The 12408-nt window shown below is 40.9% G+C and overlaps 1 protein-coding gene across 2 annotated transcripts in view; it reads left to right on the top strand.

The window, feature by feature from the left end:
• Window positions 1-12408, top strand: part of KCNK10 (potassium two pore domain channel subfamily K member 10) — a 151040-nt gene that overhangs the window by 97016 nt on the left and 41616 nt on the right. For both annotated transcript variants that reach the window (XM_023205325.1, XM_023205324.1), the window contains exon 4: window positions 4514-4674. In XM_023205325.1, coding sequence (XP_023061093.1) covers window positions 4514-4674 — 161 coding nt within the window. The remainder of the gene's footprint in view (window positions 1-4513; window positions 4675-12408) is intronic.

Below are 12408 nucleotides of genomic sequence, written 5' to 3' on the forward strand. Positions count from 1 at the left end.
ACTTTTCAGATGTAAAAAATGTGTTCATTAGGTAGAATGTGTATAGAGACACTTTGGGAATAATAGAATCTTTTCTGAAAAGCAGCGCTACTCCTTAGTATCAGAGGTGCCTTTTATCTGAGGATATCAAAGCACTTCTGTTTGAAGAAGGTTTTTCTTGTGCTGAGATATATGGAAAGATTTACAAGTGTATAGCAAACAGAACACCTGCAGGCACTTCTCCAGACCAGTAGCCACACCAGAAGAACAGCAGACTCTGCTCAGTCAGTGTCAGGGATGCACCTGCACCCTAGTCCCTTTCTCAGTAACTAATTCAATGTGAGAAAGTCCCACCTGCCTTTGATTATTTGCTCTGCTGGTGTGTCCCCCGTAACTAGCTTTTCTAAGCTGGATGAATGATGCTCACTTCTATGTGCAGATGCTTTTCACAAGCTGTGATTGTAGAAGGGCAGCGAGGGATCAGGTTCTTACCAATACCTGTGAAATGCGATTAGATTTTAGTCTGTGAGGCATTTTCAGATTGAGACACCTGACTCTACCAACATCAGAGAGAGAGCCTCTGGTCAGGACCCAGGTGGTAGCCAGTCACTGCGTCACTTGCCTGGCAGCCTCATTTAAGGGTTGTCCCTATCAAGCTATCAAGGCACCTGTTGGTACTTACCCCGCACTTGGATTGGATGTTTATTTTTTATTTTTATTTTTCAGAGAAGGGGTATTGCTTTGTTGCCTGGGCTGGAGTGCAGTGGTGTGATCATAGTTTACTGTAACCTCAAACTCCTGGCTCAAACGGTCCTTGCGCCTCAGCCAACCAAGTAGCTGGGACTACAGTTGTGCACCACTATGCCAGGCTAATTAAAACAATTTTTTTTTTTTTTTTTTTTTTTTTTTTGTAGAGACAAGGGCTCACAATATTGTTCAGGCTGGTCTCAAACTCCTGGCCTCAAGTGATCCTCCCACCTTGGCCTCCCAAAGTGCTGAGATTATGAGTGTGAGCCCCCACACTTGATTTAGATGGGATGTTTAACCTGTGGCTTTGGAAAGAGAAATCACCATGGCTAACATTCACTGAGTTCTTACCAGTTTGCAGGCATTGTGCTCCACACACATTATCTCATTTAATCCTGCATAACCACACGAAGTGGGTACTGTTATTAACCTTATTTTATCTATGAGAAGACTGAGACCCAGAGAAGTTAAATAACTTGCCCAATATTTCATAGTTAGTAAGCAATGGAGTCCAGTTAGATTCACCAGGACTGGCTATGTAATTTGTGACACCCACTACAAATTGAAGTTGAGTCCCTTGCTAAAACATCAAAATGGTAAGCTTAGAGCATTAATACAAGCACTGGATCCATCTAAGTGTGGGCCCCATGGGACTGCACAGGGTGCACATCCACAAAGCAGCCCTGCCTGCGCAGACAGACTGGTGACCATAATAAGAAGCACACTCTCAACTAAACAAGTAGGGCTGCACAACACACAGTTGGGCAAAGATTTGACTGTAGCACGTAAACAGCAAATGGAAGCTTTTGTGTGCGCTCCTCAGGCACAACTCCTCTTTAAATGCCAGCTTTCTCTTCATGAAAAACATGGAACTTTTTTCTAGCCAGAGGTGAACAGATCTGAGCTCATCTTGGTACTGTGCATTCATTACAGCCTCTCCTTGGCGGTTTGCCCTTGTGGAGCTGGTTGTCTTCTGCTGAAAGTCACCACCTGGTGCTGTGGGTGCTATGGGAGAACAGTGAAGTTTCTGGAGGGAAAATAGGAATCAACCGTCTGTTTTCTCTGGGACTGAGTTTTCCTGGAGACATATTGCTCAGAAACAATTCCTTCCCACAGTAAAGCACAAGGCAAACTAGTAATTGCTAACACTGGGTGCTTAGTTTGCAGTATATTTCACAGCTATTTGATCTTCACATGTAACTCTTGCTTTGCATGTAACTCATTTAATCTTTAATAGCTATAGGTAGGCACTTTAAAAGCCTTGTCTTTTAGATGAAGAAAGTGAGGGAGAGAGATTAAGAATGTGCCTATGACCTGAGAGTTAGTAAATAGAAGAATCAGAACAGAAATCTGTGTAGTCTCTAGTTCTAGAGCCTACGGACAACTGTCACACCTTACTTCCAAGTTTTACCCAAGCATTCTGGAAGGATGGGCAGGGCAGTCAGACAGGCCAGGTGTAACTCAATCCCCAGATCCAGAAATGTGGTCTTCCCACCGCCTCAGAGCAAAGCTCCAAAGTGTAAGTGCTGGAATTTTCTCAGAGTGACAGGGTTGAGGGTCAAACAGTCTCTCCTTATAGTTCACCAAAGGCATGGAGCACAAAAACACTCACACACGCACCCATGCATGAGATACGGCGTCACTCAAGCATGATGACTTTCTATCCACTAGGCAGTGTGTCACCAAAGAAAGATGACTGTGAATATATTTAAAGGCTTGTTTGAGTATTGAATCACTCATGCTCTTACCCAAGAACTTAGCTTTAATTTTATTTTTGTGTTCTAGTCAACAAAACACTGAACAAATAAAGAACCAATTGTGATAGTAATAACAATAATAATAATAATACTTTGCATTGGTAAAGTACTTTACAGTCCATTGATTTTTCCCCCCTGCATTTTCCTTGAGTACCTCTGACACTAGGATTTGTAGAGTTTAAGTGGGCCTAAAGAGAACCAGGTAGTGTGAGGTGAAATTGGATCGGATCTTTCATCTCCTCACTTCTCCCTGATGCTCCATGGTAAGCCACAGCGTCTTACCCAGGAGGTGGGGGTGGCCATCTCTGAAAGCTGGAGGAAGGGGGTGTAGCACTTGTCAGGATTAATGAGATGCCTATTCATCCAGTTTCAAGCCTCCATTTGTTTGCCTATGTCTGCAATATATTTCTTTCTGAGACACTTGGACAACCTACATTCCCCAAAGTTAGGCTATTGTGAGACAGGCAAACTGGGATCTTCAGTGTTTTCACAAGTTACTTGGAAGTTTCCGAGAGTCACCATAAACCTGTGTGAAGTGAAACTGCAGAGGCTCATTTGTTTCCTTTTCAATAGAGCTAGCTTAATGTTAGCTCGACCATTCTAGAGGGGAATGCTTGGAAAAATGATTTTGCCCAAGTTCCTGAAAATACCTGAGAAAAGTTCTGAGAGCTTTTTTGCATATTTAAATCAAAATTGTGGTGAGTAAAAGAAGTACAAGATGAGGAAGCCTAGCCTGAACACTTGTTTTAGAAATGGAAGCTGTAATTTAGATTATTATAAGAGCTTTGAATGATTCAGAACAGAAGATTGCAAAGGAAAGTATCCAGGTGACTCACTCCCGAAGGCAGAAAGCAACCGTGAGTTCTGCAAGCCTGTGGGTGGCTGAATGATGGACTAACCATCAACATTATTTTTTATCATGTTGCTTTCCCAACCTATCAATAACCACGGACCCAATAACTCGCTCATTGAATGGATTCAGAAACAGGCCCCACGTGAGTTACCCAGATTTGGGAGAATGGTTAGATTACTGTCTAGATACTTTTTTAACATACGATTGTAATATGAATTGTCACAAAATGAACATTAATTAATTTAGACTTTCATCTCCATATAAAGTGTGCTAATGCTACAGGCCTTTTTCTTCCAGCAATACTTTCTTTAGCCTCATCTATATAGGGTAAGCCCAGTACTCATTGTACATAAGTTACTTATGTAATTGCAGTACTCTTAAGAATGCAGATGTGGGTATTTTCAAAGCACTATTTGAAATACATATTAGTAGACTGGACTATAAAAAGATTCTCTTGTATTCAAACATCCATCAATAAACTTTTAGCACCTTATTACCCTCAATGCAAGAGGTGGTTGGGAGGAGAGGCAGGACTCAGAGATGATGTAGAGTTCCCAGTAAAGAGAAAAAAAGAACCAGATGGGGCTAAACTTCACTGGCAGTGGGAAGAGACAGCACAAAGCCTTCTCTTCCCTATTCTTTCCTGTTTTCAGACTTCCCAGGGTAGGGCTGTACAATTCATGAGTCCTTTCTAATTTTGTACTAGACCACATTTCCTCTTTAATATGGAGTACCCATCACCCTTGAAGACAGCCAGAGTCTGTCCAGGTGGAGCCTATGGCTAAGACTGTGAAAAAGAAGCTCTTGTCAAGTCTAAGAAGTGCAATGGTGATTCCTTCCCACACATTCAGGTCTCACTAAACTAGACATGCCCATGATGCTTGGTGTTTCAGAAAAAGGTGGTATCACCTTTTGTCAGAAATGAAAATGAAAGTTCTGAGTGACCATGAATTTCCTAAAATGTCTTAATATCCAAGAAACCTTAAAACTGTTTATAAGGGGAGAAAGAAGAGAAGCAACGGAACAATGTTGCAAATTGTATAGGGCCTTTGAAATGAAGTTCTATTCCCTAAAACTCCTAAGGTGGGGGAATGTACAAACTTTTAAAAAAGTCTGTGAGTTCTGCCAGTATGCTAATTTCTCTGCTACTCTCCCTCTTTTTAATCTTTCTTACCAGGGTATGGGAATATTGCTCCGAGCACTGAAGGAGGCAAAATCTTTTGTATTTTGTATGCCATCTTTGGAATTCCACTCTTTGGTTTCTTATTGGCTGGAATTGGAGATCAACTTGGAACCATCTTTGGGAAAAGCATTGCAAGAGTGGAGAAGGTCTTTCGAGTGAGTACTGCATCATATTTAAATTCTAACCACTGCGATCCAGTTGGCTTTAGCCTGACAGGATCCAGGAGGCAGTAAAGGGGCATTATCTGCTTTTAATGGAATAATTTTAATGTTATGATTGTATTTTCTGTTTTGGCCAATGGAAGTCAAAGATCTTGCACCTAAACTCCCTTCTTTGGGCAGCTTCCTATTTTAGAGTGGTATTTCTGCAATCACAACACAAGAGGGTTAAGTATGGATTTGCCAACACAGATTTTTTGAAGAGGTAGAACAAGCTCAATTTCTCCTTAAAGATGGAAGATGGAGTTCCTCATTGTGTTTGTAATGAAGTAGAAAACTGTAAATCCATCCATTTTGTTGTTGGAACTCCCTCACTCCATTTTATTTTCAAGCACAGTGTCTTCAGGCTAATCCTGCTTCTTCCAGAAGCCTGACTTCTCCAGACACTGCTCTGTGCTTTGCACCTGTCTCCTAATGGTCTGTCTCTCTCCCATCTCTCACTGCTGAGTGCTCCCTCAGAAATGGCATCCTGATGTACTACTTCCTACTGAACTGTTGATGATTGCTATTGCCTTAGTGGGTTTTTTCCTTTCTGGAATATTTATCTTTAAACAAGAAACAACTGTCTCAACTCAAGGAATTTATTTACTAAAATTAAAATTAATTAATAAATTATTCCTGGCGTTGGTTGCAGGCATAAGTGGCTGAGTGATTAAACTGGGGTTCCCAGTGCCCTTTAACTCACATTCATTCATATGGTTTCACAGAACACTCATTTTGCTCAGGCGTAAGGTCATTTCTGCTCTTTTACTCAGTGCTGACCTAATTCTCAAGTCTTTCAAACCTTCCTGAGGGAATGCTTTCTTATGATGACTTAATATTTAAAAATGAAATTTTGAGGTCTTTTCTAGGATCTAGGAATGGTGGCCAAAGACAAGATCAGCTGGAAGCTCTAAAGCTGTGCTTTTTCACACTGTAAGAACTCTCAAACTTTGAGTTCAAGGCTGTCTCTGCAATAATGGCTTATACTTCTCTTTAGAAGAATGCAAGGGAGCTTTCAGATGAGCGGTTTCAGAGGCTTTTTAAAAAGAGTAGAACGGGAGGAATGAGGCACCATAGCTGGGTGAGCCATTTATAGTCTCACTCATCCTGGTCAGCTGCCTCAGTTTACTCATCCACAAAAGGGGATAGAATTTGAATCTACTTTGTCAGGTTTTGGTGATGATTAAATGAAATAATGTGTGGAAAAGAACTTGTCATAGAGCAGACATATAGAGCCCAGAGCTTCAGCGTGTCTCTCCAAGAGAAGCCCTCATGGGCAAGCTAGCCACTTATTCGAGTTTCATCTGAGGAGCTCTGTGGTGTGTGAGTTTTACTGGAATGTCCCACAGCCTTTGCTCCTTAATGCTGGCTGGCCAGTGGTCTCATTAGACTGTGCACCTGGGCTCCCCAGTAGTCTCCATGGAAACCATCAGTGCTCAGCTTCCCTGCTTTTCAGATGTTTAGGTCTTCCTAAACCAGACACGGCAGCCCTGTCTCCAAGAACTGTTTTGAACTGTTTTGAACTGCTTGGAAGCACCCTCTTAGCTGCTGCCTCATGGCCCTGTGATAGAGAAAAAAGAATCTGGTGGATTGAACACTCAGAACAGGATTCAGTTGGGGAAATGACTGATCTGGCATTTTTATTTTTATGTAGCTTCTTTAGAGCTCAGTTTCCTTATTTGTAGAGGAAAGGATTGGACTAAAAGTTTTTGAAATCCTCCTTAGCAGAAAAAAATTCTAGTTACTATATTCGAAATGACGGGAGAGGTTGCAATCATTTGGACATCTGCTACTAAATTTAGGGACTTAGTCTCCCCTAATGAATTTCAGACTACAAATAGAGTGTACGGTTCTCCTTCCCCTTGAAACTGCCTCTCAAATGCATCATCAACAGATTCTGATACAGAGCCTTAGAAACCTCACATTTAGTCTTTTTTGCTGATTGTCCACTCAGCTCCTTGCAGCACCATCAAAGATCAGGATTATTTTAGGAAGGCGAGACAGTTGCATATTATTGAATTGACAGCGCACAATGAATGCATTTGTTGAGTGTTGGAGGGATGCTATTGGAAAGGGTGACCGAATTCCAGGGGGAATGTAAGCACACTTCCTAAATATACAAACAACTGATCCTGCAGCAGTTTGCTTGCTGCATATAAAGTTTTGGTAGAAAATCTCAACGTTTTCTGCCACTGATTTAAACTGCATTTAAAAGTCCAATTATGTTTAGGTGGTTATTTGAGAAGTGAAAATTGTATAAACTAACAAAGCTTGGGGTTGTGAATTTTTAGTTCTCATGGGGGAAGGTTTATGTATTTCATCTGCTCAATGAGTGTTAAGCCCTTCTCTTGATCTGTTATGCTTTCCCTCAGCTCTTGGGAAGAGAGGATTTACTGTGGAGTAAAAATAAAATCTAAAGTTGGCCTTCTGCCAGGCATGGTGGCTCACACCTGTAATCCTAGCACTTTGGGAGGCTGAGGTGGGTGGATCACCTGAGGTCAGGAGTTCAAGACCATCCAGGCCAAGATGGTGAAACCCTGTCTGTACTAAAAATACAAAAATTAGCAGGACATAGTGGTGCGTGCCTGTAATCCCAGCTACTCGGGAGGTGGAGGCGTGAGAATTGCTTGAACCCAGGAGGTGGAGGTTGCAGTGAGTTGAGATTTTGCCACTGCACTCCATCCTGGATGACAGAGTGAGACCCTGTATCAATCAATTAATCAATAAAATAAATATAAAGTTGGTCTTCTAGATGCCTGAATCCTGAAGTGACCCTGGTTTGGGTCCTTCCAACACATCCCAGGTCTGATCCTCATTTTAAAGAATTGCTGAGGGGTATTGGATTACTTAGAAATGCTTTTGGTTGCGGAGTAATAAAACGCCTGACTATTGGAGTTTTTATGACATGAATAAATCAAAATTCTTTCTTCTCCTCTAGAGTTCAGAACTAACTGTGAAATGGAGGAGTCAGGTGGAGATCAAATTACTAGCTTTATTGCTTATAAGCTGATCAGAGACTATAGCTTTAGCTTTGTTTCTGAAAGGGCTTACAGTCACTTTACCCTGAATTAGGACTTTGCTGCTGCACTAGTTTTTCTATTGCTGTGTAATATATGACTACAAATATAGAAGCTTAAAACAATACTTTTAAATGGCCTTCTTGCACCACCACTTAGAATTTTAGTTTATTAAAATTAAACTTAGTTTAATTTTGCTCTCAGATGATGTTCAGAAACAAAGAAAAGGTAAAAGTAAAGGTGCCAAATTATTTGCAGATGTGTGTAATAACCAAACCTCAGGTGATCCGCCCTCCTTGGCCTCCCAAAGTGCTGGGATTATAGGCGTGAGCCACCACGCCAGGCCGCACAAATTTTTTAAGCCAGGTGTGCAAACCAAATAAAATATTAAACTAGATGTACAGAAAAAACCAAAAGTGAATTCACCAGAAAAGACGTGCCACTAAGACAGATTGTGAATTCTGTAGAAACCAGAGTACTCAACGCAGAAGGATATTTTTCTACCAGAAAGTGCTTGCCAACAAACAAAAACCCCTTGTATAGACCCAAGAGGGATGAAAAGTTCTTAAGGCACCTTTTAGCCAAATCAAGTCACATGTAAAGTCAAAAAGAACTCACCAAAGGGAGGGAGTCTGAGAATCTGAGAGGAGAGTCACCCAGACAGAAGAAGCAATGGACAGAAGCAGAGAGCAGAAAGGGCTCAGTCAGTACTGCACTCAATTCCAGGGACCTCTCATTCCTCTGAGGTGCGCTCACTTTGATCCCACTTCTGACACCATTTATGTCACCCTAAATAACATGCAGAGAGAGGCTAATTGAAAGAAAATGATATTTACTCAGGAATGGGCATTGCAGTGGTAACATACATGCCAGTTTAAACTATGTGTGCATTCAGGGAGATAAAGGAAAAAAAATAAAATAAAATAAAATAAAAGGGGTTTTTAAAGGAAAAATGAGGAGGATTACATAATTGTTTTGAGCTAATTATCCTTGAGTATAAGGATCAATAACAAGGGTGATGCCAGTCCAAGGTTGGACAGGCAGTTGCTGGGTAGATGTCTTCGCAGAAATACTTTTCTGCATGAGGCGGTGATGGGTTTTGTGCAAGGCTGTAATTTTTGCAGTCTTTTATGATAGCTCTTGTAATCAGGCGTTTGTGCATGAGAACCCTTCCTTCCTGGCTTTCCCTGACTCTGTTCGTCAGGGTTTTAAACACAAGTAACCTCATTTTGATTCTGACAATTTTCACAGTCCCAACACTGATTAACAATGGGTTAAGAATTTGGACCCGGCCGGGCACAGTGGCTCAATCCTGTAATCCCAGCACTTTGGGAGGCCGAGACGTGCGGATCACGAGGTCAGGAGATCAAGACCATCCTGGCTAACACGGTGAAACCCCGTCTCTACTAAAAAATACAAAAAAACTAGCCGGGTGAGGTAGCGGGCACCTGTAGTCCCAGCTAATGTAGCCCCAGCTACTTGGGAGGCTGAGGCAGGAGAATGGCGTAAACCCAGGAGGCAGAGCTTGCAGTGAGCTGAGATCCGGCCACTGCACTCCAGCCTGGGCAACAGAGCAAGACTCCGTCTCAAAAAAAAAAAAAAAAAAAAAAATTTGGACCCTATCTCACATAGCAAGAAGCCTGGAGGTACATTGACTCAGGCTTGTGCTATCAGCTCCACAATGTCAGGTGTATCCAGATTTGTTACCTCTTTCTGCTCTGTTTTCCTTGGCATGGTGGCTCTTCATCCTCAGACTTGTCACTCACATTGCAAGATGGCTGCTTCATGACCAAATAGCACGTTTTCACCCAACCTCATATCAGGAAATACAAAAGGAACTCCCTTAAAATTTTCTATTTTAGAGCAGTTGCATATTCATAGCCAAATAGAGAGGAACGTACAGAGAGATCCCATAATCCCTTGCCCCCACACATGCACAGTCTCCCTCATTATCAACATCCCCCACCAGACTAGTACATTTGTTACAATTGATGAACCTACATTGATGTATCGTTATCACCATAGTTTGCATTACAACACTCTTGGTGTTGTAGAGTCTATGAATTTGGACAAATTTATAATGACATACATCTACCATTATAGTATCATACATAATATTTTACTGTCCTAAAAATCCTCTGTACCCTGCTTGTTCTTCAATCCCGCTCTCCTAACCTTTGACAACTGCTCATGTTTTTATTATAGTTTTGCCTTTTCCGGAATGTCATTGATATGGTTTGGCTGTGTCCCCACCCAAATCTCAACTTGTATCTCCCAGAATTCCCATGTGTTGTGGGAGGGACCCAGGGGGAGGTAATTGAATCATAGGGGCCAGTCTTTCCTGTGCTATTCTCATGATAGTGAATAAGCCTCACGAGATTTGATAGGTTTATCAGGGGTTTCTGCTTTTGCTTCTTCCTCATTTTTCTCTTGCTGCCACCATATAAGAAATGCCTTTCACCTCCCGCCATGACTCTGAGGCCTCCCCAGCCATGTGGAACTGTAACTCCATTTAAACCTCTTTTTGTTTCCAGTTTCAGGTGTGTCTTTATCAGCAGCATGAAAATGAACTAATACAGTCGTGTAATTGGAATCATACTGTATGTAGCCTTTTCAGACTGGCTTCTTTCTCTTAAATATGGATTAAAGTTTCCTCTGTGTCTTTTCATGGCTTGTAGCCCATTTCTTCTGGGTGCTGAATAATATTCCATTTTCTGGGTGTACTACAGTTTATGTATCCATTCACCTAACGAGGGACATCTTGTTTGCTTCCAAGTTTTAGTAATTATGAATTACCCCTGTGCACAGGTTTTTTGGTTGAACCTAAGTTGCCAGCTCCTTTGGTTAAATACCAAGATGTGTGATGACTGGATTGCATAGTAAGAATATTGCCACACTGTCTTCCAAAGTAGCTATACAATTTTGTACTTCCACCAACAATGAATGACAGTTCTTGTTGCTCTAAATCCTCATCAGCATTTGCTATTGTCAGTCTTTCGAATTTTCTCAGTTCTAAGTATGTAGTGGTATCTTGCTTTAATTTGCATTTCTCTGATGATGTATAATGTGGAGTATCTTTTCAGATGCTTACTTGCCATCTTTATATCTTCTTTGGTGAAGTGTCTGTTAAAGTCTTTGGCCTAGTTTTTAATTGGGCTATTTGTTTCCTTATTGTTGAGTTTTAATGTATAATGTATTATTATTATTATTATTTTTGAGACAGAGCCTTACTCTGTCGTCCAGGCTGGAGTGCAGTGGCGTGATCTTGGCTCACTGCAACCTCCACCTCCCAGGTTTAAGTGATTCTCCTGCCTCAGCCTCCCAAGTAGCTGGGATTATAGGCATGTGTGCCACCATGCCTGGCTAATTTTTGTATTTTTAGTGGAGATGGGGTTTCACTATGTTGGCCAAGCTGGTCCTGAACTTCTGACCTCAGGTGATTTACCTACCTCTGCCTCCCAGTGTGCTGGGATTACAGGAGTGAGCCACCATGCCCGGCCATATTGTGTATATTTTGAATAACAGTCCTTTATCAAGTATATCCTTTGTATCCTTTATCAAGTATATCCTTTGCAAATATTTTCTCCCAATCTATGGGTTATCTTTTCATTCTCTTGATAGTGTCTTTAACAGAGGAGAGGTTTTAATTTTAATGAAGTCCAGATTATCAATTATTTCTTTCATGGAACATGTGTTTGTTGTTGTATCTAAAAAGTAATTGGCACACCCAAAGTCATGTAGATTTCTTCCTATGTTACCTTCTAGGAGTTTTATACTTTTGCATTTTACATGTAGGTATGTGATCATTTTTAAGTTGATTTTTGTGAAAGGTGTAAACTTTGTGTCTGCAGCCATATTTTTTGCACGTGTATGTTCAGTTGTTCTGTGCCATTTGTTGAAAACACTATTTTTTCTCCATGTTATCGCCTTTGCTCCTTTGTCAAAGATAAGATGACTATGTTTATGTGGTTCTATTTTGGGCTCTCTATTCTAGTTCATTGATCTATTTGTCTATTCTTTCTCCAATATCATACTGTCTTGATTAATTTAGCTCTATGATAAGTCTTTTTTTTTTTTTTTTTTTTTGCCACATTAACTTTTTAATGGCAATATTGTGACAAGCAAAGAATTTAAAACTTCTTACCATGGAAATCTCTTACATTTTCACAAGTCTTTTTTTTTTAATTCAAATACTTTAATTCAAGAAAGAATTCAGTAAATATTAAACATCTACAATACGCCAGACACTTTTAAATATACCAGTGAATAAGACAATATTCTCAGGAAGTCCACAGTCCTTCGGGAACATAAACACAGAAGTAATTAGAGTTGTGTCAGTGCTTTTTGGGGAAGGTACTATAGAAGCTCGTAAGAGGGCATTTTAGCTAAAGTGACTGCTAGTTTGGGTCCTTTGAAAAGCAGACACCAAGATGAAATTAGACGTGTGGTAGTCATGGCCCCTACCAATGTGTCCATGTCCTAATCCCAGAAACCTGTGAATGTTACCTTATGTGATGAGAGATTTTTGCAACTGTGATTAAACCAATGGTGTTGAGATGGGGGGAATTATCCCAAATTATCTGGGTGGGCACAATATAATCACAAAAGTCAGAGAAGGAGATGGGACCGCAGAAGCAGAAGTTGGAGAAGTGCTGTGCCATGAGGGAAGGAA

Source organism: Piliocolobus tephrosceles, chromosome 6 (assembly GCF_002776525.5).
Source record: "Piliocolobus tephrosceles isolate RC106 chromosome 6, ASM277652v3, whole genome shotgun sequence".
Lineage (NCBI taxonomy): Eukaryota > Metazoa > Chordata > Mammalia > Primates > Cercopithecidae > Piliocolobus > Piliocolobus tephrosceles.